We start from the raw sequence: 27,714 nt of genomic DNA, 5'->3' as shown, positions 1-27,714 counted from the left end.
CGTCGGGTACGCATTCTTCGTGCTAGATGGTGCTAACTAGCTGATGCATACACCTTATCAGCGTGTCCCTCCGGTTAGGAACAGCTCGGCTGGTAGGCCATCGGCTCCTGCTGCCTTATTATTCTTCTGCCGGTTTATTACTGTTTTTAACTAATCTTGGCAGTGTGACATATATCAATTCCATCTTCTGGGATTGGATCTGTGGTATCTTCGTCGTCTACTATTGGATACCAACAGTTTGGAAAAGGACTCTTTCCATATTTTAAGCACACTATCTGTATCAGTTCCCAAATTACCTTGCTGGTGCCTACAGGAGGATGTTCCTGTATCAAAGCCATATGTTTGATGTTTCACTCTTTGGTAGATCTTTCGGACTTCATTCTGTCTCTTGTACGTCTCGATTTTTATACCCTCCACCATAGGATGGGGGTATATTAAGTTTGTCACTACGTTTGTAACTACTGGAAATAATCATTGTAGACCCACCAAAGTATATATATTCTTGATCAGCGTGCAATTCTACATCGATATAGCCATGTCCGTCCGTCTGTCCGTCTGTCTGTCTGTCCGTCTGTCCGTCTGTCCGTCTGTGGAAATCACTCTAGCGTCCGAACGGATTGACGTAGGTTGATGAAATTTTGGGAAAATATGTTATATTTACGTAGGACTTTTGGTATTGAAAGCGGGCTATGTAGGTCCACGCTTTCGTACAGCCCCCATACAAAATGACGCGTGACGCGTCGTCGTTTTAAGGAATTTTTAAGATATTTGGCCCATTTTACCACCGAATTGGTTGTAATTTGGTACTTTGTGTCTCCAGAGGCCAAGAAATATTCCTACCAAAGTTGGGTTATATAGGTCCACGTTTTCGTATAGCCCCCATATAAGGCCCCATATAAAGTACGCGTCATTTTAATATATTTTGAATGTATCAGACCCATTTGACCACAAAATTGGTTGTAATTTAGTATTTTGTGTCCTCAGAGGCCAGAAAACATTCTTACCAAAGTTGGGTTATATAGGTCCACGTTTTGGTATAGCCCCCATATAAGGCCCCATATAAAGTACGCGTCATTTTAATATATTTTGAATGTATTAGACCCATTTGACCAAAGAATCGGTTGTAACTTTGTATTTTGTGTTTCCAGAGGCTAAGAAACATTTCTACCATAAAATGTTTATATAGGTCCACGTGTTGATATAGCCCCCATAATACAATATCTCCCGATTTTCGATATTTTGAACGTTTTAGCCTCATTATCACACCGATATGGCTGAAATTTGGTATTTAGTCTTCTTTAGGCGTATAAAACTTTCCCCCAGAAATTTGTAGGTATAGGTCCACGCCATCATATAGCCCCCATAGAACGGTACCTTCCAAATTTCGGTATTTTGAAGGTTGTGACCACATTAATCCACCGAAATGGCTGAAATTTGTGGTGGAGGGTATAAAAAGTTCGGTCCGACCGAACTTAACGCTTTTCTTACTTGTTTCAGACTACCGCTTTTCCATTTTTGTCTTTTTCCTGCGGAAAAGACGCTTTTCTCCTTTTTTCCCGATACCCACTCGTGCGCTACGGGTTGCAACTGATTGTAAAGTAGCCCTATATGCCGCATTGCTTTCAGAACGACACTCCTGATCATACCATGAATTCCTTGGTGGAGGTCTCTGGTATCCAAGTATGGATTTTGCGGCTGTTTGCATGGAGTGGGCAATATTTTGCCATTGTGCTGATATGTTATCGGGACGAGGAGTGCTTTCATTAAACAATTGGGCTAGTTGAGTGGAATATGCTGGTGCTATATGCTGTGTTTGCAGCCTACCGATGTCCAACTTCCGCGTTGTATCTGTTCGTAATTTATTTGTAACGTTTAGACGGGTACGCACCTTTGCTGCAACAAGGTTGTGGCCCGAGTCTATGTTTGCACCTCGGAACGATCATACAGCCAACTCGCTTAATGTCTTCCATGTATCACAACGTTATGAATTTGATTTCTGATCTGGAGAAAGCCAGGTGCCCTTATGAATATCGAGATGTTTAAATTTGGTGCTGCTAACTACATCTGCGAAGTCTATCAGCATCATACCATTGTCAGAAGTTTCACAGTTTCTTTCCAATTTTGGCATTTAAATCGCCTAAAATAGTTTTAATGTCATGTTGAAGAATTTAGCTTTTATCCGTATTGTAGCAAGTCTTTCATTCACTGGGGTGAAGCCGGAGACCAAATGTTTTAACCTCCGACCAACTACAAATCCGCAACCAAACTCATGTTTTGTGTCATGGCTGCTATAATACAGTGCGTCACCTTTAGGTATTGATGTGACGTCTTTTCCAATCCATCGTATTTCATGTACATCTGCCAGCGTGTAATCTGCACCTATGAAGAGTGCGAACATTCCTGATTTAGATACGCAATTCATGGTCCTTAAGACGTTTGCGTGGGTCGCCAACTTTAGAGGTGGTTGTTTTTCTTTTCTTTCGTTTTTTTTTTATAAAATGCTGCCTTTTTAGGGTTAGGGAGGGTTACGCCCAAAACCCACATGTTAGCTCACTACCTTGAACGGGTGTTAAAGGCAGATCACCAGGTGACACCAGAGAAGTCAGTGTCCACTTGAGATGAATGGGGGACCAAGAAAAATCCTGGGCCTGTCCATGTTAAAGCCGGTCCACAGTGTGATAGAAAACCAAAAATGAGAAGACACGTGTCTCGCCGTTTTTCCCTATCTCATCAACTTTCGCGGTTATAGGCCTCCAAAGATTTGGTGCTTTGATGTCAAAAGGGTCATTTAGTCAGGACTATATCTTCCAAACCGTTAGGAAATTTGAATTTATCTCGGAGGCAAAGTTGTAGCTCTTGTCTTAAAGAACGAAAATTGTTAACACATATAAACCATCAAGCTTCATCTGCAAGGTCAAAATCGCCATGGTCAAATTTCTTTTAAAATGTTTTCTCAAGTGTTTTTATACAGCTTTCAACCCGATCAAAATTGAAACAAACAACCAACTAGAAAAATGTACCTTAGATCTTAATAAACAACTTTCTAGAACATACGAACTCTGTAGAAACGGATCTTAATGGTCAAAATAGCAAAACAATTGCGATTTTTATCCTCTTTTATAGGATTCTGCTCCATAGATTTTAAACCGTTCAAAATTCACGAAAACAATCAACCACAATAGCGTAGCCAAGGCATCAATAAACAACTTTCTGGAACATGCGAAATGCCTATGAAGGGTCCTTAAGGGTAAAAATAGCAAAAATCTTTTGAAAATATCCAATTTTTATAATTTTTTCTCCGACTCTGGTCCAAAGATACGCAGCCGCCCAAAAATTAAGGATACCGTCGACCACAAAAATGTACCTAAGATGTCAATAAACAACTTTTTAGAACATATGAAGATTCTAGGAACGATTCTTCAAGCTCAAAATTAAAATATTTTAGATCATTCTTTCCTGTTCAGGTCCGTAAATAACAAACCTTTCAAATTTCCTTGAGTTTTTAACAGTTTGTTATTTCCAAACCTGAGCAGGGGGAATGCTAAAAAAATGTAATTGTTCATGAGGCCTATAACAGCGAAAGTTGGTGAGATCGGGAAAAACGGCGAGGCACGTGTATTCTCATTTTTGGTGTTCTATCACACTGCGGTGTCAGAATAGGGTTAATAATTTTCGTGTTGCACAGTGTTATAAGCGAATATTGATCCCTCAGGATCACCCAAAATGAGTTAATTGGAGAAAACATTCCAAAACAAATTTTTCTTCTAAAAGCAGAGTAGGTCTGCAATAAAATAATGTTTGTGTATAAATTCCCATAACACGTCCCGATGTGACCTCCTCTACTTGATTTTGATTTTTTTCATTCGAAGTTTTGCCTTTCCCCATTAAAAAATTGTTTCAGCGAATTATTATTTACATTATTTATTAACATCGATTATGTTATTTTATCCGACATCGATTTTAAGTCTCAAGGAGTCCAATCTATAAAAGTTTCAAAACGATCCGAGAAATAGCATTTAGAAAGATTCAGATATAAATATTCTGGATTTTTGTAGCGTATAGACCATCTTTGAACTTGAGCCATGGTTCTATGATTTCTGACTTGGACGGACTTGTTTAAATTTATTTCAAATTATCTGAATTGAATTTCGCCCAAACATATTTGGTAACTAATGCTAGTATTTCCATATAGTCTCATTAGCCATAAAGATAGGTTATAATAAAATGATAAGATTTATTTTACTTGTTTTTAATGACCTTGTTTTTCAATAAAAATACCAACTATTTAATTTAAGGCCTGGCAACTACCTGACTACAATATAGGGTTGGTTGTTTACAAACAATCGCTATCCAAGGCATACCTCTCTTGGATACGCCATTGACAAAAGTTGTTTGATTTCCTCTCTCTCTCCCTTGTTTTTTTGCCTGTGTCTGTTCTCCCAGCAACCCTACACATTTTCGAAATTATCCTTAAAATGCACGAGAGAATTTTGTTATCTTCTGGATAGTTCTCATCAACGCTGGGTATTTCTTAATGAAAAATAACAGATACAACGCGACAACAAGCGACAGAGAGCCATAGTTTGAATGAGAGTGAGCGGCTGTGGGCAACATTTACTCTGGCATTCGCTTAGGAAAAACCAGGCAGCCAGCAGCAAGTATATATTTTTCCATACAACAAATGTTCGTCATTTGTAAAAGTGAACGGCATCGTGTGGTATCGACTAAAATAAACGCCGCGTGTATTTTTCCCAAAAGAAGATTTTTGTTCTTCTCTACACTCTACAAGCTACCACTCATTCACTTAAAGTTAATTAAATTTATATAATACATATTATATTTTAACAAACTAACAATAGAACAAGAAGATGTTTTACTATAAATCAACAACAACAATCTAAAGTGCAACGCTATCTTTACGGTAATTTGAAAAAATTAAAAATATTTTTATTATATGGTTGATGATAAGAAGAAAGTGGTATAGATACCAACCAACCAGACCAAAATGTGATAAAAACAGTGTGACTGGCATATAAAGAAAATATGTTTTGAAAAACATGTTTAGTATAAAAGTAAACTTTTTACTTGAAACAACAATTTGTAGGAAAATGTAAAAAAACTTAAAGAAAAATCAATAATTTTCCCAACCTCTTTTGGGGGTAAAATGCATATCTTTCCACATTTTCTTTTGGATATCTCATCATCATAATGAAGCAACGGCATCAGCAGCAACAGCAGGAGGTTATGGTGGTTGTAACTGAAATTTTGTGTACATATTTGTATTATATATAATGGTGTCTAGTGCGCGTGATTTGAATTGTAGTGAATTTTTGTCGAATTTTACAGCTCTCTCGGAAATTTTGGGAGAGAGCATTTCTCCTGATACAACCAAATCGAAAAAGAGAATTTTTTCTTCATACCCCCCAACTAAAAATAATCACTTTTGTCATTGAATTGAAGTGTTGTTTTCTTCCATATTGAAAAAAAATTAAAACGGAAATTTAAGTACTTTGAACAAAAAACGCAATATGTGGAATTTTTCGCCCAGGCGTGTGCAATTTCAATTTTACTGTAATTAAGTTTGAATGACTTGGAATATTTTTCAAATGCATATCTTTATCATTTAATAAGAATTGTTTACCAACAAATATCTAGTCGGGTTATTTAATGTTATTAAACAATTGTTGATGACGCCACAAAAAACAATAAAAAAAATGTCTATCAAAGTTCTGAGAACTGTAAGTGAGAGTGTACTCCTTATCAAAACTATGGACAATTTTCATAATATTTTCGCGGAACTATGGTTCGAGAAATGAAACAAAGTTTCCATATGCTCCAGAGTTGTTCATGTGGTAACGTGCCGAAAATCACCAATTTTGAACGTTCTTTCTGAAGACTCCCATAAAATATATAATATAATATTACCCATGAACTTTATATCAAAGAGTGCAATCGGATACTATTTTAAAGCAATAATGACATGACCTTTATCCGAAAGACGTGTTGAACATAATACGACATCATCTCTGGAGCGCTTTTACATTAGTGAACTACTCGGCAAATGAAAGCCATTAAGCACATCGATGAAGTATGATGTTACCTTGCTTGCACCCGGCAAGTTTAACATTGCACCAGTATGTCATCTATGGCATCAACTATCTCCAAAATCAAGAAACTGCTGGACCAAAAGCTCTTTTCAATGCCAACCCGGCAGTCTCGAAAATATATTCGAGAAATGAAGCCAAAGTCCAAAGCGATTGCATGTTTCCTTATGACAATGTGGTACAAAATCATCAATTGCTGGAATAAGTCTGGTTTACACGAGCATTAACTTATTTTGTTTTTATTTTTGTTTGAAATTTTCACAGAAATGTCTTCGTGTACCCTAGCCCGGAGGTTAAGATCTACACCTTTGGACAGTTTCAAAACCGGCTACTCTATCATAGTCCCTTCTTCGGACAATTTCTCCAAGCGGTTCTTCGGAAATTTCCTCCACATAAAGCATACATTATTGTGTTCAGAACAATAAGACATACCTACTGGTCTGGTGGTAAAAATTTCAAAGAAATGTCGCATGTAAACCCGCATTAAGCCTTAAAAGTTTTCTCAACTATATATCTGCGATCTTTTAATCACAAAATGAATATGAGCTTTTGAGCCCTTTGTCATCATTTGTTCAATGAATGGATTTCTCCAACAATTTAACTTCTTCAAATCAAATCTGGATTACTTGCTCTTTAAGCAGTTTTAGGTTGGGCCTATTCTTCAATTTATTTCTTCTAAATCCAATTCAATAAGAAACATGCCGGCGGCTTCTTATGTAGTTCCTATTTCCCTCCTCCTTTTTCAACCGGTCTGGCACCGGAGCTTCATTTTATTTCTTCTAAATCCAATTCAATTTGAAACATGCCGACGGCTTCTTGCTAAATGCCGCTTGCAAAGTTACTTCGAAAAATTTCTGGTTCTCATTTCCCTCCTTTTCAACCGGTCTGGCACCGGAGCTTCGTTTCGAGAATTTTCTGGTTTTCAAATGGATTTTAAATGGACTTCTCGATTTTTCCGCAAATAGCAAACGAAAGACGGATTCCAAAAGCTGCGGTATCAAATCGAGATGGGACCACCTATTGAATTGAAACATTTCCATTTCCTATTGACTACAATAAGTGAAGAAGAACCAGTAAGGAAAGGATCAAAGTCGGGCGGGGCCGACTATATGATAACCTACACCACTGTGAATAGGTAAAATGTATATGGGAGCTAAATCCAAATGTGAACAGATTACGATATAATTTGTTCTAGACCAAACACCGTCACACATTCCAAATTTCATCAAAATTAGACATACATAGCGTTTTTGGTGCATTAAATACCTTAAATCGGGCGAAAAAATATATGGGAGCTATATCCAAAACCGAACCGATTTCGATAAAATTTGGCACACTTACATATTTCTAGACCAAATTCCATCACACATTCCATATTTCATTGAGATCGGACATATATAACGTCTTTCGTGCACCAAATATCAAAAATCGGCCGAAAATTTATATGGGAGCTATATCCAAATCTGAACCGATTTTGATATAATTTGGCACACTTATTTCTAGACCAAATTCCGTAACACATTCCAAATATCATTGAGATCGGACATATATAACGTCTTTCGTGCACCAAATATCAAAAATCGGCCGAAAATTTATATGGGAGCTATATCCAAATCTGGACCGATTTTGATATAATTTGGCACATTTATCTATAGACCTAATTCCGTAACACATTCCAAATTTCATCGAAATTGGACTGATACAGCGTGTTTGGTGCATCAAATACCTCAAATCGGCCGAAAATATATATGGGAGCTATATCCAAATCTGAACCGTTTTTCACCAAAAGCAATAACGTTCTTCATTTGGCTAAAAAAATGATCTTCCCCAATTTTCAGCCAAATCGAGCAATAAATGCGACCTGTACGTTGCGAACGGACGGACGGACGGACATGCATAAATCGACTCAGAAAGTAGATCTACGCATATCCCTAGAAGGAACTATCTGTCCATCTCTTTTCCTTAGGCATGTTACATACAAATGCACTAACACATAATACCCTTACCACAGGGTGGTGTAGGGTATAAAAATTTACAAGAAGCTGTAACGAAGAATATCATCAACTGCAGCCAATCTCTGTCTAGCTCTAAAACAAAATTGTTATCCTGAGTCCACTTAAAACCTCCAGCTAGACTTGTATAGTTTTCCACAATAACGAACAAAGAACTTCATCAAACCACGGTGGGACCAATTCGATTGAAAAGCCAAACTAAGGATGGGTCATTTCGATTTTAACAATTCCGATACCGAGAGAGGGAAGCCGCAGCCAATCTCTGTCAAGCTCTATGCTGAATCTAATAAGCAATAGGACTACTATAACTCTAAACATGTTAAAACGGGCTTAATTTTGGATGGGTCGAACTTGTTATACCCTCCGACCGAACTTTTTATAACGTAAATTATATTGAAACCCGATTTCAGTTATTTCGGTTGTATAACGTGGCTTAAACCTTTAAAATTTCCAAAAAATTGGGAGGTATCGGTCTTTGGGAGGTCATATAAAAACATGGACCTACACCGACAAATCTCGACTTGAATATTTTAGACCCCCAGGGGAGACTAAATGCCAAATTTTAGCATATTTGTTGACTAATGTGGTTAAAATCTTGAAAATGCCGAACATGAACAACCAAATTCCCAAAATCGAGAGGTGCCATTCCGTGGGAACTATATAAAAACTTGGACCTATAACAACAATTCTCTGCAGGAAAGTTTATTTACGCCCCACGAAAACTTAATATCAAATTTCAACCATGTTGGTGGGATAACGAAGCTACAGCCTTCAAAATACTGAAAAACGGGCGGTAAACCTATACCGTCAATTCTCAGAAGGAATATTTTAGACCCTCAAGGGAGACTAAGTACTAAATTTCAGTTATTTCGGTTAATTAACGTGGCTAATAACTTCAAAATACCGAACATCGGGTGGTACCGTTCTTTGGGGGCTATATCAAAACGTGGACCTGTACCAGCCATTATCTGTAGAAATGTTTAAGACACTCCAGATCATTTTGGTTGAATATTGCGATGAATATTGAATATTAAAGATCAGTTGGTACCGCTCTTTGGGGGCTACAACGACAAGTGGACCTGTATCGGCCATTCTCTGCAGGAATGTTTCAGACACCCCCGGGAAGAATAGATACCAATATTTAGCTATTTCAATTGAATAATGTGACAAAAAGCTTCAAAAGTCCAAGATACGGAGGTACCGTTCTTGGGGTGCTATATGAAAATGTGGACCTGTATCAGCCATTCTCTGTTGGAATGTTTAAGACACCACCCCTGGGAGGTAAATACCAAATTTTAGCCATTTTGGTTAATTAATTAACCAAAAAGCTTAAAAAATATCAAAGATGTGGAGATACCGCTCTATGGGGGCTGCATAAAAAGGTGTACCTAGAAATGATTTCTACCCGCAACGATGTCTATGTGCCAAATTTAAGTCATTTGCTGCATACGAATTGGCAATTGGCTCCGGACTCCATGTGAAAGCATCATGGTGGAGACTGTGTAAGATTTGAACACAGTCTCCATGATGCTTTCAGCAATGAGGAAGAGATCAGCTAAAATGTGAAATAGTACATTAAATGTTTTTTTTTTTACTATAGACCGATTTTAGCTCACTCTTTTCAGAAAGTATCGGTTTTTTGCTGTTCCAAAACCTATCATTCGCCTCTGCAATAGCCAAAATTACACTTACCATCACTAACTGAGACTATATCTATACTATATTGCGCCTCCGATTCATTCAATCGAAACGCTATCGTTCAAAAACCTTTAAACATGTCTTTATACTGTAATCGTTTACTTAAGTCTTTGTGTCTATATCACATTTGTTATCTTATCGCATCTATTTATCTTACACTTTTTCTTATAGGCTTACTTTTTTTCTTATCTCCAAATATCCTTTCATTACTGACTTGTTTTTCTATTTTTTTTCTTTCTTTCATTGCAGTTTGAATTCCTTGTAATAAAAAACGCTAAAGCAAACACAACAACAACAACGCCAGACTTACAGTCATCCATTTTACGTAAACAAGAAGATAACAATAACAAAAACAATTATGAAAATGCCTGCAGATTTAGCAACAGAATTACGGCCATCACAGCCATTATATCCCACACCGTTTAATGGTATTTTCAATTTCCCTCCAAGATTTCTGTCAAATTCCACAGCGATAATAACATCGTCATCATCAACAAATCGCGACGAAACGGATAATAATACCCATAACGATTTCTTACAAATTGCCCAACTAAAGCCACGTTATGCCATGGATGATAGATTCCATCGTGAAGATGAACGTCTAAAGACATTCGAAAATTGGCCATTGGATTTTTTGGATCGCAATGAGCTGGCCCGTTCCGGTATGTTCTATATGGGCGAATCGGATAAAACCAAATGTTACTTTTGTGAGGTGGAAATTGGCCGTTGGGAACGTGAAGATCAACCTGTACCTGAACATCTGCGCTGGTCGCCCAATTGCCCCTTGTTAAGGAGGCGCACAACAAATAATGTGCCCATTAATGCTGAGCTCTTAGAGCGTATCCTACCCGCCCCTAGCTATGACATTTGTGGAGCAAATGATATTGAAATACGACGAAATGCATTTCCCGAAGGCACCATTTCAGCCCAAGTAATGGGTGATATACCACCTGCTTCACCATTGGCCATGGCTGCAGGCGTTAGTAGTAGCAGTAGTGGTGGTGGTGTGGGTGCTGGTGGTGTAACGTTTTTCCCCGATGTACCGGAATATGCCATTGAAACGGCCCGTTTAAGATCCTTTGCCGAATGGCCGCGAAACATGAAACAAAGACCTGAACAATTGGCTGAGGCTGGTTTCTTCTACACCGGTGTAGGTGATCGTGTCAAGTGTTTCAGTTGTGGTGGTGGCCTTAAGGATTGGGACGATGATGATGAACCCTGGGAACAACATGCCTTGTGGATGAACAAATGTCGCTTTGTTAAATTGATGAAGGGTGATGCATTTATTGAGGCGGTGGCAAATAAATTTATGAAGAATACTCCACCAGCCAACAGCAGTAAAACTCCAACACCATCATCTGGTTCATCCTCGGAATCGTCTTTGTCATCATCATCCGATGAGGAGGGGGAGTCCTTGTCTCTAACCCCAGCAGAAGAGGGTGCTCAAGGTCCAGCGGCAAAAGTATCCTCATCAATACCCAAACCATGCTCCAACGAACAATTGGCCGCCGTTGCCGCTCCTTTGGAACCCAAAAAGCCTTGCTCTACAATACCCGAAGAAAAGTTGTGCAAAATCTGCTATGCCGACGAATACAACACAGCGTTTTTACCCTGTGGTCATGTTGTGGCTTGTGCCAAGTGCGCCTCGTCGGTTACAAAGTGTCCCATGTGTCGCAAGCCCTTTGCCGATGTAATGCGTGTTTATTTCTCTTAGATTCCAAACAGCTGCAGCAGCAACAACAACCACAACAAGAAATAGATCTCACATTAATGTGTAGAAGCTGTAAAAAGTTACCAACTCTAAGAATAACTTGTGTCCTCTTGATTTGTAATGATGTAAATACTAATTTTATAATAACCTGCCTTTGTACTAAATTTGTTCTAATCAAACGGGTTTAACGGCCAGTTGAGATTTGTATTAATGAGCCACTGAAACAACAGTTCAGCCAACCAGTATAAGTCTTAACTGGCCGTTAAATTCGAAGCATGTAAGGAAAAAAGAAACTCTTGTTTTTATAAAATTAAGTAATGCATGGAAAGGATGAAAGGAAGGAAAAAATGTGAAAATTATCATTAAGTGGGATTTCGTTTGGAAGATGCAAAACAGTGAGATGAAAGGGGCAAGGAAACTTATTTAATACTAAGCCCCATTGCGAACGAAATCCCTGAGGATTGCATAGCCAGCTGTGCAAATTCTCCAATTTATATTTAATCAGGCAACGCCATTGAAGAAAAAAACACAGAAAACAAAAACAATTCAAAAAATCACAAAAACATACTTGTTTCGATTTATTATCTATCTGTAATAATACTATTAAGTCCTTTGTTGTAGTAACTAAACATAGAGCTGTAATATACTATATATACATAAATATAAATAAAAAACTTTTCCATTTATTTTAAACTTAGTTTATCAACAAAATTTACTCTTTACCCTTGAATTGAAAAGAAATCTATAAAAGAAACCCCACCTCCCTCGCCACATTACCAAGGACTGTTTTCTAAATGTTTACAAGGAGATGACTTGAATGTTATATTTGATATGTGATCTGAATTTTATTTTTTTTTTCTTGTTTTAAACACACAACACAATACACATTTGTTAATTTTTGCTAAATATTTTGAAAACAGTCTTTGACCAAACCTTACATTTTTTACCGTTTTGACTCTGTTCTAAATATTTAACCAATTAATCGCCTACCTATTTTTCTCCTTTATACCAAACCAACGACTGTTATACATACATAATAATTATTTATATAACAAAAAAAAAACAGATATCACCAATTCCTTTTTTATTAAAAAAAAATAGTAAACCTAAAACTGAACATAGTTTTGATGTACTAAAACAACAAATTTCATATTTTTTACATCATGAAATATATAAATTGAAAATTTATTAATTAATAACTCTTTTTTAAAAAATAATAAATGAAATAATGTGCAGAAAAAAAACATTGTTGTGTTTTAATTGAAAAGGCGTCGGATATGTAGATCATATTGTAGATTATACAAGAGTAAGGTCAAATGGCTGCATCAACAATAATTCTGAAGTTAGTTGAACAATCTTCATGGTACAGTGCAGGGCAAGGCATTTTTTCGGCGATGAAAAATTTCGGCTAGAGAAAACTTTTCTATATGTGGTGTAGTACTATGTTCGCACAGTGCAAAATATGGGGAGTTTTAGTGGACGTTTAAGCAAATTTGAAAGTACATGAAATTAATTATAATTTTATTAAAATGACAACATAGCTCTCGGTGCTCTTGAAGCAACTTTAAATGGAAGGTGCTTACACCTGAGAAGTTTTTGCGGATTCTAAAACTACAATGCTCATAGATGAGAAAAATCAAAAAAAAAAAAAAAAAATCGCCGGAGCGCTTTTTAAAAAATCCCGTTTCAAGTTGACAGTTTTAGATTTTCACGAGTTTGCTTGCAAAACGCAAGTCCTATCGAAATGGGACAAAAGAAAATATTGTAGCTATGAAAATTCTCTTTAAGATTGACCTTGATGATAATTTCGTAGGTTTTACTGTTATTGAGATATAGAAGTTCAAATTGGGACAACGCATTGACTGTATCGCTACCTTATAAAACAAGTTCATACATGGTGCGCCTTAACTAGCTTTAAGTGAGAACCGCTTGCACCAGGGAAGTTTTTGCGGATTTTGAGACAACAATGTTCATAAGTGAGAAAAATCCAAAAACAAGATAAAATCGGTTTAGGGATTTTTAAATAAATCGCGGTCAAACTTCACATTTTTATACTTCAGCCTTTAGGCTAAAGAGGGCATTTACACTTTGATACGACAAAAAATGTGTCTCATCGAAATAATGGTCTTAGACCCCAAGTATGTTTGTACGATATCCGTTTCAGACAATTTTGAGTAGATCTAGCAATGTCCGTCCGTCTGTCGGTCTGTCTGGCTGGTGCGCACGATAACTCTCGAACGGATCAATCGATTCGGTTCAAATTTTGGGTATCGAAATATTTTGTCGAAGATGGGCCATATAGGTCCACTCATTCAGGTACCTCCCCCACAAATGTTCAAAAATTGCCGCAAAACTTGTGCGCACGATAACTCATGTAGGGAATAACCGATTTGGTCCATACTTTGCACATCGTGTAATTTCAACCAAACTTAGATTGGGTTCTAATATGGACTCAATCGGTCTACTCCTTCGGGTACCTCCCACACAAAATTTCGGAAAAGTTCAGTTTAGGACCTGGTCTCGAATCGCTTTGATTTTTGTTTACGCAAGATGTATTCGCTGTCCTCTATACTACGCTGTAAGTTTCATTAGGGGCAAGTCCATACTTCCTGAGAAAATAGCCTGAAAGTTACAAAAAACCCTATGACACCGTGTGTAGTGGTTGCAGCGCAAGATAACTCTCGAACGGATCTGCCGATTCGGTCCAAAATTTGGCTTTCGTAATATTTTGTCCAAACTTAGTTCAAGTTCAAAGATGGATTATATCGGTCCACTCCTTCAGGTACCTCCCCCACAGAAGTTTGAAAATGTTCGGAAAAAATGTGGGCACGATAACTCTTGATGGGAGTGACCGATTTGGTCCATACTTTACACATTCTCATAATATCTACCAGATATAGATCAGGTTCGAATATGGACTATATTTGTCCACTCCATCCCGTACCTCCCACACAAAATTTTGGATAAGTTCACTTTACGACCTTCTATTGAATCACTTTGATTTTTGTTGAAGCAACTTACATTCGCTGCCTCAATTACGATGGTAAAAGTTGTTTCAGGGTCAAGTCCATACTTCTTGAGAAAACAGCCCGAAGGGTGTAAAAACCCCCTATGGCACCCCCATGGTCTATGTCGGTCCATTCCTTTAAGTACCTTTTCAGCAAAATTTTTGAACTTTAATCCTAATCAACATTTTTGTCGGTTCATACGAGACCAAAAATTTGAAACCCCCTAAATACATAAGTTTTTTGTGAAAAAAAGTGTTTCAATTTGCACAGGCCGAGGGTATATCTCTGTCGGCAAAGCCTACTGATACTTTTTTACTTGTTAGGTTTATTTTAGATTTTCGCGATTTTGTTTGGAAACCGCAAGTCCTATCGAAATGGGGCTAAAGAAAATGTTGTAGCTGTGAAAATTCTCTAGAGGATTGACCGTTATGTTTTGTTCATAGGTTTTACCATTTGTATACCCTCCACCATAGTATGGAGGGTATATTAAGTTTGTCATTCCGTTTGTAACACATCGAACTAATCTTTTGCGACCCTATAAAGTATATATATTCTTGATCAGGATAAAATTCTAAGACGATCTAGCCATGTCCGTCTGTTGTAATCACTCTAGCGTCCGCAATAATTGAGATAGAGTGCTGAAAATTTGCACGCGAGGGTCTTTTTTCCATAGGCAGGTCAAGTTCGAAGATGGGCTATATCGGTCCACTCTTTGGTATAGCCCCCATATAACGGTACCTCCGGATTTGAGGTATTTTGACGTTCTTCGCCACATTTGCTGACCGAATTAGCTATAATTTGGCACTTAGGGTTCCTAGTGATCAACAAACTTATATCCCAAAGGATATGGGCGTAGGTCCATGTTTTGGTATAGTCCCCATATAACTGTACCTCCCGATTTTCGGTATTTTGAGAATTTTAGACACAATTTTCAACCGAACTATCTGCAATTTGACATTTGTGTTTCTCAGTGGTCATGAAACATCTCCACGAAACATCGTCAACATAGGTCCATGTTTTGGTATAGCCCCATTTATCGGTACCTCCCGATTTTCGGTATTTTGAGAATTTTAGCTACTATTTTTAACCGAACTAGCTGTAATTTGCCATTTGAGGTTCTCAGTGGTCATGAAACATCTCCACCAAACATCGTCAACATAGGTCCATGTTTTGGTATAGCCCCCATATAACGGTACCTCCCGATTTTCGGTATTTTGAGCATTTTAGTTACAATTTTTAACCGAACTAGCTGTAATTTGCTATTTGAGGTTCTCAGTGGTCATGAAACATCCCCACCAAACATCGTCAACATAGGTCCATGTTTTGGTATAGCCCCCATATAACGGTACCTCCCAATTTCGGTATTTTGATAATTTTAGCTACAGTTTTTAACCGAAATAACTGTAATTTGACATTTGAAGTTCTCAGTGGCCATAAAACATCTCCAACGAAACATCGTCAACATAGGTCCATGTTTTGGTATAGCCCCCATATAACGGTATCTCCCGATTTTCGGTATTTTGAGAATTTTAGCTGCAATTTTTAACCGAACTAGTTGTAATGATCGGTATTTTGAGAATTTTAGCTACAATTTTGTCTATTCAAAAATAATCGTCAATACAGGTCCATGTTTTGGTATATCCCCCCATATAACTGTACCTCCCGATTTTCGGGAATTTTCAGTGGTCACGAAATTTCTTCGCTAAAATTCGTCGACATGGATCCATTTTTGAGGGTCTACATTGTTTTGATGAAACTACCCTCAATTTTTAGATTAGATTAGATAACACTGTGCAACAAAATGGAGGTGAAGGTCTGGTGCATGGAAAATTCCTCTTGGGGAAGAAAGGCCTTGGTGAGTATATTATGGACCCCGAAGGACAGATCCGCCGTGAGTCGAACTTCCGCGTTATGGCGTGATGAAATTTTTGTTAGAGACCCTGTGGCCATCAGGAATTAGCTTTATATCTTTGTTCACTGTTGCTTAAGTGCTCTACAAAAACAACAAACAAAGATATAATGCTAATGCATGATGGCTTACAGGGTCTCTTGCAAAAACTTCATCACGCTATAACGCGGAAGTTCGACTCACGGCGCATCTGTCCTTCGGGGTTTTTAATATACACACACCAAGGGCTTTCATCTCCAAAAGGAATTATCTCTGCCCCAACATTTGTGTTCACAGAGTAATTTAAGCAATAGTGGGAGGCAGTAGGAGTCTATCCATTGTCGAAAAGTTGTTCCACCTAAAATTGTAAAAGGACCCTATTTATTCCATTTTAATTAAGACTATTTTATGGTGGAGGGTATAAAAAGTTCGGCCCTGTCGAACTTAACGACTTTTTACTTTTTTATTTTGTCTTCGAAATTTTGATTTTAACTTCGAATTATACCGCGAGTTTTTAATATTTTTGACTACAAATTGCACATCCATAGAATTTGACCTGTTCTTTCTTCGAATCAAATTAGAAAACTCGCGTTATTAAAAGTTCAAAAATAGACTTTTTGCCTAAAAACCTGTCCAAATTACCTATAGTGCACTGTGCGCATATTTGTGGGTGAGGTTTACTTAAATAAATTTTGTACATTTTTAAAAATGGTTAAATTTGATTTTTTTATCTTCCAAAACATATTTCCTTCCGCGCATTGCAGTCTTTTAGCCTGTATATTGGTCTTGAGCGGCTTAAATATGGCAAATCCCAGGATTTATTTTGGTCCCTCTTTGATCTCAAGTGGACACTAACCTACCGTGGTGTCATCTAGGGAGCTACCTTCAACACCCGTTAAAGGTAGTCAGCTAACATGTGCCGCGCATTTACCCATAAGAACGATAAAAACTTGTTTTGTACTATGAAAACATGAAGAAAAAGAAAAACAAACCCCTCTAAAGTTGACGACCTTCGCAAACCTTTTAAGGATCTTGATCTACAGTTTGCACAATGGCGGATGTACTTGGTAAGTACAATGCTGATATTATATGTGTTCGTTTACCGTAATTCGTATAAAAGCAAAGTTATTTAACATCATCTGCGCTCATGCCCCGACCGAAAAGAAAGAAAGCAAAGGATAATGCTAAAATTTAAAGGTAACATCCGACAACGGAATGAGGCTGGCCGATTTTGCAGCGCAAAAAGCATGGTTGTTATTGTTGTAGCAGCATGGAACCTACGTAGAAGCATACAAGTATGTTAAGGAAACCGAATCGTCTCGATTTGCAGAATAGAAATGGTTGGTATATATTCCGGGTGCCTTTGACAACACTAGAAATGCAAACAACTTCTAATGGGCATTTTCTCAAAGTACATATTGAGACTACAAAAACCTTAATTGGGTTTTATGTTTTTAGATCGGGTTTAGATTTTATGGCCTCATCTAAACCGACCTAAAATGAGCCTTTTTTCCAGCGATCGGACCGTTATCTCCGAAACTAATAAGAATTTTGCTTTGCAGTCTTCAGCAATATTGTAGCCCTAAAGTAGTAGAACATATGTGTCAAACATATGAACAAGGAAAAACTGCATCTAGCGCATTAAACTCGTTAAAATATAGAAAAGTTTACATAATTTTTGAAATTCTGGTCAGTAACAACTAAACTGTTGGGAGTTGAAACAAGTAACCATTCTAAAAATTTTCCAAATAATGTGACCATCAATTCTTCAGAACATTCTGAAACTCTAAAATGGTTATTTTACAAAACTTATTTCAAACAATGTTCACACAGGCTGTTTATTCTCATGTTGGGGATTTCAATGAATTATTGAAATATTCACCCAAATTGTTGTTGAAAAAGTTGCTATAAACAAGGCGATAGAGGCATTTTAAAACAATATAATGTTCTAAAGAGTTGTGTATTACATTCCAGAGAATATTTTCCCAAAACGTAACATTAAGAAGAATTTAACATTTTGGGAGATACGCTGCGAAATATACACAAATTAGAGAATATTTAGATCTATATATATAAAAATGGTGTAAAAAATGTATAGTAATTCATAAAATTAGAACGGCTAGACCGATTTCTGTAAAAATTTTTGTCAGTTATTCGCATTTTCGAGGAGAAGGTCTTTGCGGAAGAAAATTTTGGAAAATCCCTCTGGAAAAGTCGGAAAATTGGAAAAATCGAAAATTGAGTTTTTGTATGAAATTTTATTCCTTAATAGCGAGACGAAGTTCGCCGGGTCCGCTAGTATATTATAAAATTTGAGGCAATAAATGCAGATTTTCGAGTTCACTATTCCCTTAAATATGTTCTTCTTGCTCTTATCTACAAGTTTGCTGCAGATGTCAAAACAAGATTCGTATTGTTTCAGAGATACAGCCCCGATTTGTTTTAAAAATTCGATCTTTAACCATGTTTAGATGAGGCCATAAAAACCGAAACCGATCTAAGAAAACAAAACCCAAATATGGTTTTTGCCTATTGGTCCTCTACTTTCATAAAATTCTGGACAGAAGTTGTTTGCACGCGATTGGCTCGAAAATGTTGCACAGTGTAATATATGTATATCGTCACTTTAAATGCCTGAAGACATATCTCCAAAAAATCGAAATTAGTTTTTTGATTGAATCTAATACATAAATCTAAAGGGTCGATTATCGATAGCAATTATCGTTGAGTGAAGTTGCCAGTTGTAAGTTATTTTCAATTGCAGTGAATATTTTCGAAGAAACAAGAAGTAAAATTAAAAGGAAAAAACAATTGTTGATTATTTGCATGATTAATTATTTTTGTGTATCAAAAATATGGTGAAAATAACAACAAAACAACAGTTTGAAATACTACACCTTTTTCAGATGTACATAATTCGAAACATTTTAGTTGTAATTCGTAACATTTCATTTGTAATTCGTGAATTCTATTATATTATTATTATTCCATTTGTAATTCGAAACATTCCATTTGTAATTCGAATTATTCCATTCGTAGTACGAATTATTCCATTGGAAATTCGTATTATTCCATTTGAAATTCGAATTATTCCATTTGTAATTCGGATTATTTCATTTGTAAATCGAATCATTCCATTTGTAGTCCGAATATTCAATTTGTAATTCGAATTGTTTTATTTGAAATTACACATGAAATCATTCGAATTACAAATGGAATAATTCGCACTACAAATGGAATAATTCGAATTACAAATAGAGCAATTCGAATTACAAATGGAATAATTCAAATTTCAAATTTTTTAATAAAAAAAACTCCTGAAGAAGTTGGAAAAAGACCAACGAAACGTTGAGTTAAATATGAAATAAATTAGTTTTATTTATTCCATAAAAAACAACTGACCGAATAAACCCGGTGGAAACACTTTTCATTAAATAAATATATAATACACGGTCATAATACTCAAAAACAAATGGAATATTTCGAAATGAAAATGGAATAATTCGAATTACAAATGGAATTCTCGAATTACAAATGAAATGTTATGAATTGCAAATAGAATTCTCGAATTACAATTAAAATAATTCGAATTACATCTGAGAAAGGTGTAATCGATAAATTGAGTGCAAATCCAATGTGCACATGGGTTCCATCTATACGGCTGACTACACCAGGGCATTTCGTTTTTAAACAAAAATTGCTTTTGTTTTTTCGTAGTATATAATTTTTTATCAAATAAAAAATGCAAACTATGACATTTGAACGCATACGACTACGCCAACCGAAATAAGGGTGATAATTCACATTTGATTGAATATTTTGGAAAACATGAATGAAAATTCGTTACATTTTCAATTTGAATGTTTCCATATCATTCCACTTAATGGATAATTTCTCGCAGAAAGTAGAATTGTTGCAAAAATGTTTGGGATATGGAAATTCATTGAAAAAGGAGAAGCTGTTTCAATCTTTTGTTTTTGAAATCTAAGAAACACATGTTTATTAGGGCTTTATTTTTTGTTTTCAAATTTAACAAAATATCACACTCAGCATTTATGCTAACGAGGGTATATACACTTTCATACGGGCAAAATCGTCGAAATAATGGTTTTGGACCCCAAGTATGTTTGGACGAAATGTGTTTCAGACAATTTGGAGTTGATTTAGCCATATCCGTCCGTCTGTCTGGCTGGCTGGAGCGCACGATAACTTTCGAAGGGATCAACGGATTCGGTCGGTTTTCGTAATATTTTGTCCTAACTTAGTTTAAGTTCGGAGACGAATTATATCGGCCCTCTCCTTCCGGTTCCTCCCCCCCAAAACTTCGGAAATGTTCGGAATATTTGTGCGCACAATAACTCTAGAAGGGAGTAACCGATTTAGTCCCTACTTTCCACATCGTGAAATTTCTACTATACTTAGATGAGGTTCCAATATGGACCCAATCCACTTCTTCGAGTACCTCCCACACAAAATTTTGGAAAAGTTCACCTTAGGACCTGCTCTTGAATCGCTTTGATTTTTGTTGTAGCAACTTCTATTCACTGTCTTCTATACGATAGTACAACTTTCATTAGGGGCAACTCCATACTTCCTGAGAAAATAGCCTGAATGGTGCAAAAAAAACCCCTATGACACCGTATATAGTGGTTGGAGCGCAGGATAGCTCTTGAACGGATCTGCCTACTCGGTCCAAAATTTGGCCTTCGTAATATTTTGTCCAAACTTAGCTTAAGTTCAGTCCACTCCTTCAGGTACCTCCTCCCAAGAGTTCAAAAATGTTCGGAAAAATTGTTTACATGATGACTCTTGATGGTACTGACCGATTTGATCCATACCTTACACATCGCAGTATATCTACCAAATATATATCAAGTTCGAATATGGACTATATTTGTCCACTCCTTCGGGTACTTCCTACATAAAATTTTGGATAAGTTCATTTTAAGAACTCTCTGGAATCACTTTGATTTTTGTTGAAGCAACTTTAATCCGCTGCCTCAATTACGACGGTAAACGTTTTTTCAGGTGCAAGTCCATATTTCTTGAGAAAACAGCCCGAAAGGTGTAAAAACCCTCTATGACACAATGTAGTGGCTGGAGAGGACGACAACTCTCGACACAAATACTGAGTTGATCCACACTTTTCATATCGTAATATTTCTTCGAATATTAGATGAAATACGAAGGTGGTGCTTGTAGATCCATTCCTTCCGGTACCTCCCCCACAAAAAATCGAAAATATTAGCTAAAATAGTACGAATGATATCTCTCTCAAACCGGTTAAGGGTCTGTGCGAGGATCCCTTGAAAAAGTTTACCTAGTGGTCCTGTTTACAGCGATATCATATTTTTCGTAGGCAAGAACATGCTTCCTGATATAATGGTCCAAAACCTGTGAATTATAAGGTGACCAACTGAAACGACAGGTTGTCGCGATATCTTTTGAGGGGAATGACACCCAAAATAAGACGTACTTTCAAAATGGAATATGTCGGTCCATTCTTTTCGATACCTTCCCAGCAAAAATTTTTGAGATTTCAATTCACACAGGCTGAGGGTATATATCTGTCGGCAAAGCCGACTGATCCTTTTTTACTTGTTTCCCCCAAAAAATATATATCCCTAATTTGTTTGGGTTTTTTTAAGCTTGCAGACCTAAGTTGAGTAAATAAAAATCGTTTTATTTCATTTATCCCGACGTTTCGTCAATTTTTGTTGACATCTTCAGGGGATGCGTCTATTTAATTAAAAACATTGCATTACATCAAATTCTTCATGTTAATTTATACAACTTACAATAAATTAGATAAAGTTTACATGACGAAAGTCAGTGCACAAATTTAAATTATGGTAAAGCCTTAATTTATTTTAACGGCTACTTAAAAAACTAGTATCACAGGCAATTATGTATATTGCAATTCTGTAGATAACGCTTATATTATTGGTGTCTTCTCTGAGGTTCATTGTTTTGTTTATTTTCTGCTGTATCCGTAAGCTTTCTATTGTATATCTTTGTTCTCTTTATCAAGAATTTTGACATTTGCAAAATCTGCTTTGCGGCCAGTTTTGGCAATATGTTGCGCCCGTGCTGTTTTCTTCGTTCCCTTTTCATATATCCCTAATGTACATCGAAATTAGAATTTAATTTTTAAAATGTATGGAATTTGACACTAACGTTGCAACCCAGTTCAGTCAGCTGGGTATTGCTGTTACCTTATATTGTTCTACCATGATGTTTTGAGTAGAACCAAATGTGAGTTCAAGCTTTGTTTTGTATATTTTTGTAAAATATGAAAATAAGTGCAATTATTCCAAATTATTTTTATACCCTACACCACTATGTGGTAAGGGGTATTATGTCTTTGTGCATTTGTATGTAACGTGCAAAAGGAAGCGAGATAGACATATAGTTCCTTTGAGGGATATACATAGAATCACTTTCTGAGTCGATTTATGCATGTCCGTCCGTCTGTCCATGTATTTTTGTTTGCAGCCTAAATTGGGGACTACAATTTTTTTAGCAATGGGAAGAACGCTATTGCTTTTGGTGAAAATCAGTTCAGATTTGGATATAGCTCTCATATATATTTTCGCCCGATTTGGCGTATTTGATGCACCAAACACGCTATATACGTCCAATTTTGATAAAATTTTGTTTGTGTGACTGAATTCGGTCTACAAAAGTGTGCCAAATTATATCGAAATCGGCAGATTTGGATATAACTCCCATATATGTTTTCGGCCGATTTCACGTATCTCTTGTACCACATACGCTATATATGCCCGATTTCGATGAAATTTAGAATGTGTGACTGAATTCGGTCTAGAAATAAATGTGCCAACTTATATCGAAATCGGTTCTGATTTGGTTATAGCTCCCATATATATTTTCGCCCGATTTCACGTATTTGCTGCACCAAACACGCTATATACGTCCGATTTTGATGAAATTTGGAATGTTTGACTGAGTTCGGTCTAGAAATAAGTGTCCCAAATAATATCGAAATCGGTTCAGATTTGGATATAGCTTCCATATATATATATATATATATATATATATATATGAAGAAAAGACAAAATTTTTTAGTTTTCCATAAAAAAAAAAATTAAAAATTTTTTTTTAAGCTACATGAATGATTTTTGGTACATACATTGGTAATAAAATCCCATTCTTAAATCTGTTCGAGATACTAATTTTGGTTGTTGCGCGCAAAAGTTATGGCGGTTTCAATTCTGATAAAAAGAAAAAAATCTTTAAAAGACTCTAATCATTATATTGAGAAACTCTCTTAATTAGGGGCTCCCTACATACTATATGGTTACTGAGATCCCATAACTTTAGTGAAAAAGTTGTAAATTTTCGCGGAAATTAGGAAAGCATTCAAAACAATTGGTAGTTTACAACTTGTTCTAATAAAATTCAAGCTGTTTATGCATCTGAAAAATATATAAAAAATATGTACGTAATCTAAACATCGCGAAGATTCAAATGATACCAAAACTATACAAATCCGTTTAGCGGTTTGCATATTATAGCAAAAAACAAAAAATATATTGAGGAAATTTATAAAATTTTTGTAAGAGAAAATATTTATTAAAATTTATTTTGTGAGTTAGTTGAACAAATTGTAAGAAAAATAGGTCGGAGTTTTTCTTCTATTTTAGTTAAATTTCACGCAATAAATCACATTTTTTATTCTAATCACTTCTCGAAAACACGCTAACATCTAGCAGAAGATATGGATATCTTTCAAATAAATGTTGGGTTCCTTTAAATGGGGTATAATCTTGGAATAAAATTGTATCGGGTAATGTTCATTTTGAAATGCGTGTAAATCGCGAAATCCTCAAAATCACTTGATGCGCATGCGGTTTACCAAAACAGCGAATTCTTCTCTTTTAATTTGTACACATTTGCCAGGATTTACTTTGGCCGCTAAGATGTAGCATCGTCTGCAGTTTAGTGTGCAACAAACTGTATAACGCTTATATTTTGCACAAAGAGCATACACTTTTTATGCGCATCCGATTTCACTATCAACCGTGAAAAAATACATCGATCTAAACATATTTCAATAAAATCCATCAAGAACCGTGGATGTAGCATCACACAGTATTTTTTGGATAAATCGGATACAGCTCCCATGCCACTAAATTTTTCAAACCGCTGTTTTCGCACAAACGCGAGTGATGATTCACTTTCTTCATTGAAATGGAAACGATCCACATAAAACGCGAATTAGTCAGCGATATTTTGAAAAACATTTTTTGCAAATTTTTCAATTTTTGCAGTAGCCATTTCCGCCGTTCTAGTAGATGAATTTTTACGATCTGTGATTCATATGATCCGGATCGTCGAAAAACTAAAATATCGCGGGGTACCAGCACACTCAAAACGATATTGTAAATACTGTACCCAAAAAATAGGTTTTTTAGAAAAAATATCGCACTAGATTTTGGCCTTTGGCAGTAGATTACTCTGCTGCTGTGTGGGCTACATACTTAATATACATATCAGATTATGCGAAATCGCGAGTTCTTTAGTCCTATAATTGGTTTTTCGAAATATCCGAATGCGCGTCCCAGCTACATAAAAAATACAAAAAACACCTGAAATCCGGCTTCAAAATGTCAGCATCCATAAAAGGTGGATGCAGTGGAAATTTTGGAAAGTGATACATTAGAAGTGTAATCTTCATTTTGTATTCTCCTACTTTTACTTTGGACAGATGTCCGTCATTTGAATGGTTCAATCAGAAATCGAATAGCAATGTAAAAAACCTGTTTAGATTCAACGTGTTTTTACCTATGGTTTTTCCTTTACGCGGTCGTAACTACCACGTAAATTAAATTTTTTTGCTAATTTTTTGAGCTTTGTAAAAAAACATCTAAATTAATCCAGCAATAGTCATAGTTACTGGCAAACTACAATAGTTCGCGTATTATAATAGTGCAAACCTTGGCTTCATGGAAACTAAAAAATTTTGACTTTTCCTCATATATATATATATACATATAATTCGGCCGATTTCACTTATTTTCTGGACCAAACACGCTATATAGTTCCGATGAAATTAGGAATGTATGACTGAATTCAGTCTGGAAATAAATGTGCCAAATTATATCGAAATCTGTTAAGATCTGGATATAGCTCCGATTTATATTTTACATATTCACAGTGGTGTAGGGTATCATATAGTCGGCTCCGCCCGACTTTGTTCCTTTCCTTACTGGTTAAATCTTTAAAAAGGGCCCAATAAACTATCAACCTACAAAAATATTTTCATTTCAAATCCCCAAATTCGAACTATATAAGATGTGAAATTGTCATTCCAGTTGCAAATTTTTTGAGTAGCACTGTATGTACATATCTGCACAATTGTTTATCTAATATAGTTGATTCAAGTTGCCGCTAATTTAAATAAAATATGATTAAATTTTATGATTAGGTAGTTCTGCTTCTAACACTATAATTAACACAATTCAGCACTTAATAAAATTAAATAACGCCTTAACTAAAGTTTATCAATAGATGTCTTTTTGCAATGCAACCAAAGTTCTTTGATGTCATTCAATCGATATTGAATGCATTATTATTAGCAGTTTGTGTTCATACCGCCAAATCATCCAAATAAGGAAGTATAAGAGAAATATGAACAAGAACACAATCAGGCAAACTGGCGATCGAACGACACACATGAAGTAGATAATGTCCAACGTTAGTACGCCTTTTTAACGCCTAATAAAGTTTTATTTTTGTGCAAAGTAAATGTGTGGGTTTGTTATGCAGCTCCATTTGGAAGGCTGGCTGGCTGGTTAGGTCGACTGGCTGACTGTTTGCTTATACTTATGTGACACATTTGTTTTGTCTTTGCGGCTCTACATGGTTAACTTTGCGACTTAATCGAATAATTGCTGCTCTCCACAGTCTTAACTACGATGGTGGCCCATATGCTTGTTAGTTGTTTTAGCCTTTGGATCATTATTAATTCATAAATGTGGTGTTGTCATCGACATGTATCAATTTTAATTAAAGGAGACTTGCCAGCGACACAGCACCCTATTGTTGTTGCTATTGTGTTCAAGCTGTTCGTTCATAATTTGACAACAACATTTTATATCTTAATTTATTAACAATAAGTACCATATATGGTTGGTGGTAATATGCAAATGTTATAAATTATTTGCTTTTATTTTCTGCGGTCCGTTTTTTCGTACCGGATTGACCCGAAACCATGATGTTTCAGCTAGCGGCTACCAACCCAAGATCAAATATGTGCTTCTGCGTAGGTTTCACCCTGCTAACGCAGCGACAACAAAGTCAGCGAGATTGTAGACTTATTATGTGGCCAGTTCTATGCACCCTAATGACTTGAAGGAATCTTCGATCAGGGGTCGTCACCTTATTAATTATGTGTTTGTGACATAAAGAAGAACCCCAGGCCATGCATATGTTCCGTTTGTCCAACTCCATATCCACTAAATGTAAACATCGGTGAGATGTAATTAGAGTTTTTCATCAGGATTTCCCGGGACGGGAATTCCAGCATTTCCCGCTATTTTTTCACTCCCGTAATCCCGCAGTCGATCCCGGGAAGTAAAACAAGTAAAAAAGTATCAGTCGGATTTGCCGACAGAGATATACCCTCAGTCTGTGTGGATTGAAATACCTTTTTTTCCAAAAAAAAAAAAACTTATGTATTCAGGGGGGTTTTCAAAATTTTGGGCGTATGAACCGAAAAAATAGAGATAGGATTAAAGCTCGAAAATTTGCGGGGAAAACGATAGATAGGGCTTTTTTATCACACTAGCCTACGAAAAACATAATATCGCTGTAAACAGGGCCACTAAGAAAACCTTCGGTAAAAATGTCCAAAGGATACTCGAACAGACCCTTAACCACACAAAAATGTTTAACATTTGTGTGGGTGGTACCACAAGGATTAGATAGATAGGGCCCAAATTTGAACATAAACTAAGTTTTGAGGTACCGGAAGGAGTGGACCTATAAGCACCACCTTCGAATTTCATCTAATATTCGAAGAAATATTACAATATCCAAAGTGTGGACGAACGCAGTATTCGGTTCAAGCTCTCCAACCACTACATATGCTGCCATAGGGTTTTTTTTACAACTTTCGGGCTGTTTTCTCAAGAAGTATGGACTTACCCCTGAAAAAAAATTTACTGTCGTAATTGAGGCAGCGAATGCAAGTTGCTTCAAAAAAAAAAAAAAAAAAAAAAAACAACGTTATTCCAGAGCAGGTCTTAACGTGAATTTATACAAAATT

At 36.2% G+C, this 27,714-nt stretch overlaps 1 protein-coding gene across 5 annotated transcripts in view; it reads left to right on the top strand.

The window, feature by feature from the left end:
- The window catches only part of Diap1 (Death-associated inhibitor of apoptosis 1), a 164,214-nt gene extending 151,445 nt beyond the window's left edge, over nt 1–12,769 (top strand). For 3 of the 5 annotated variants that reach the window (XM_073982606.1, XM_073982607.1, XM_073982605.1), the window contains exon 2: nt 10,064–12,769. In XM_073982606.1, coding sequence (XP_073838707.1) covers nt 10,173–11,528 — 1,356 coding nt within the window. In that variant the 5' untranslated portion in view covers nt 10,064–10,172 and the 3' untranslated portion in view covers nt 11,529–12,769. Of the gene's footprint in view, nt 1–4,377; nt 5,739–10,063 lie in introns of those variants that run through there. The other 2 variants (XM_073982604.1, XM_073982608.1) reach the window with 2 other exon arrangements.
- The last annotated feature ends 14,945 nt before the right edge of the window (nt 12,770–27,714 follow it).

Source organism: Musca autumnalis, unplaced genomic scaffold, assembly GCF_047663935.1.
Source record: "Musca autumnalis isolate F117 unplaced genomic scaffold, ASM4766393v1 scaffold_4, whole genome shotgun sequence".
Lineage (NCBI taxonomy): Eukaryota > Metazoa > Arthropoda > Insecta > Diptera > Muscidae > Musca > Musca autumnalis.
Note: the sequence above shows the minus strand (reverse complement) of the source record. Positions and strands in the feature narration are given on the sequence as shown.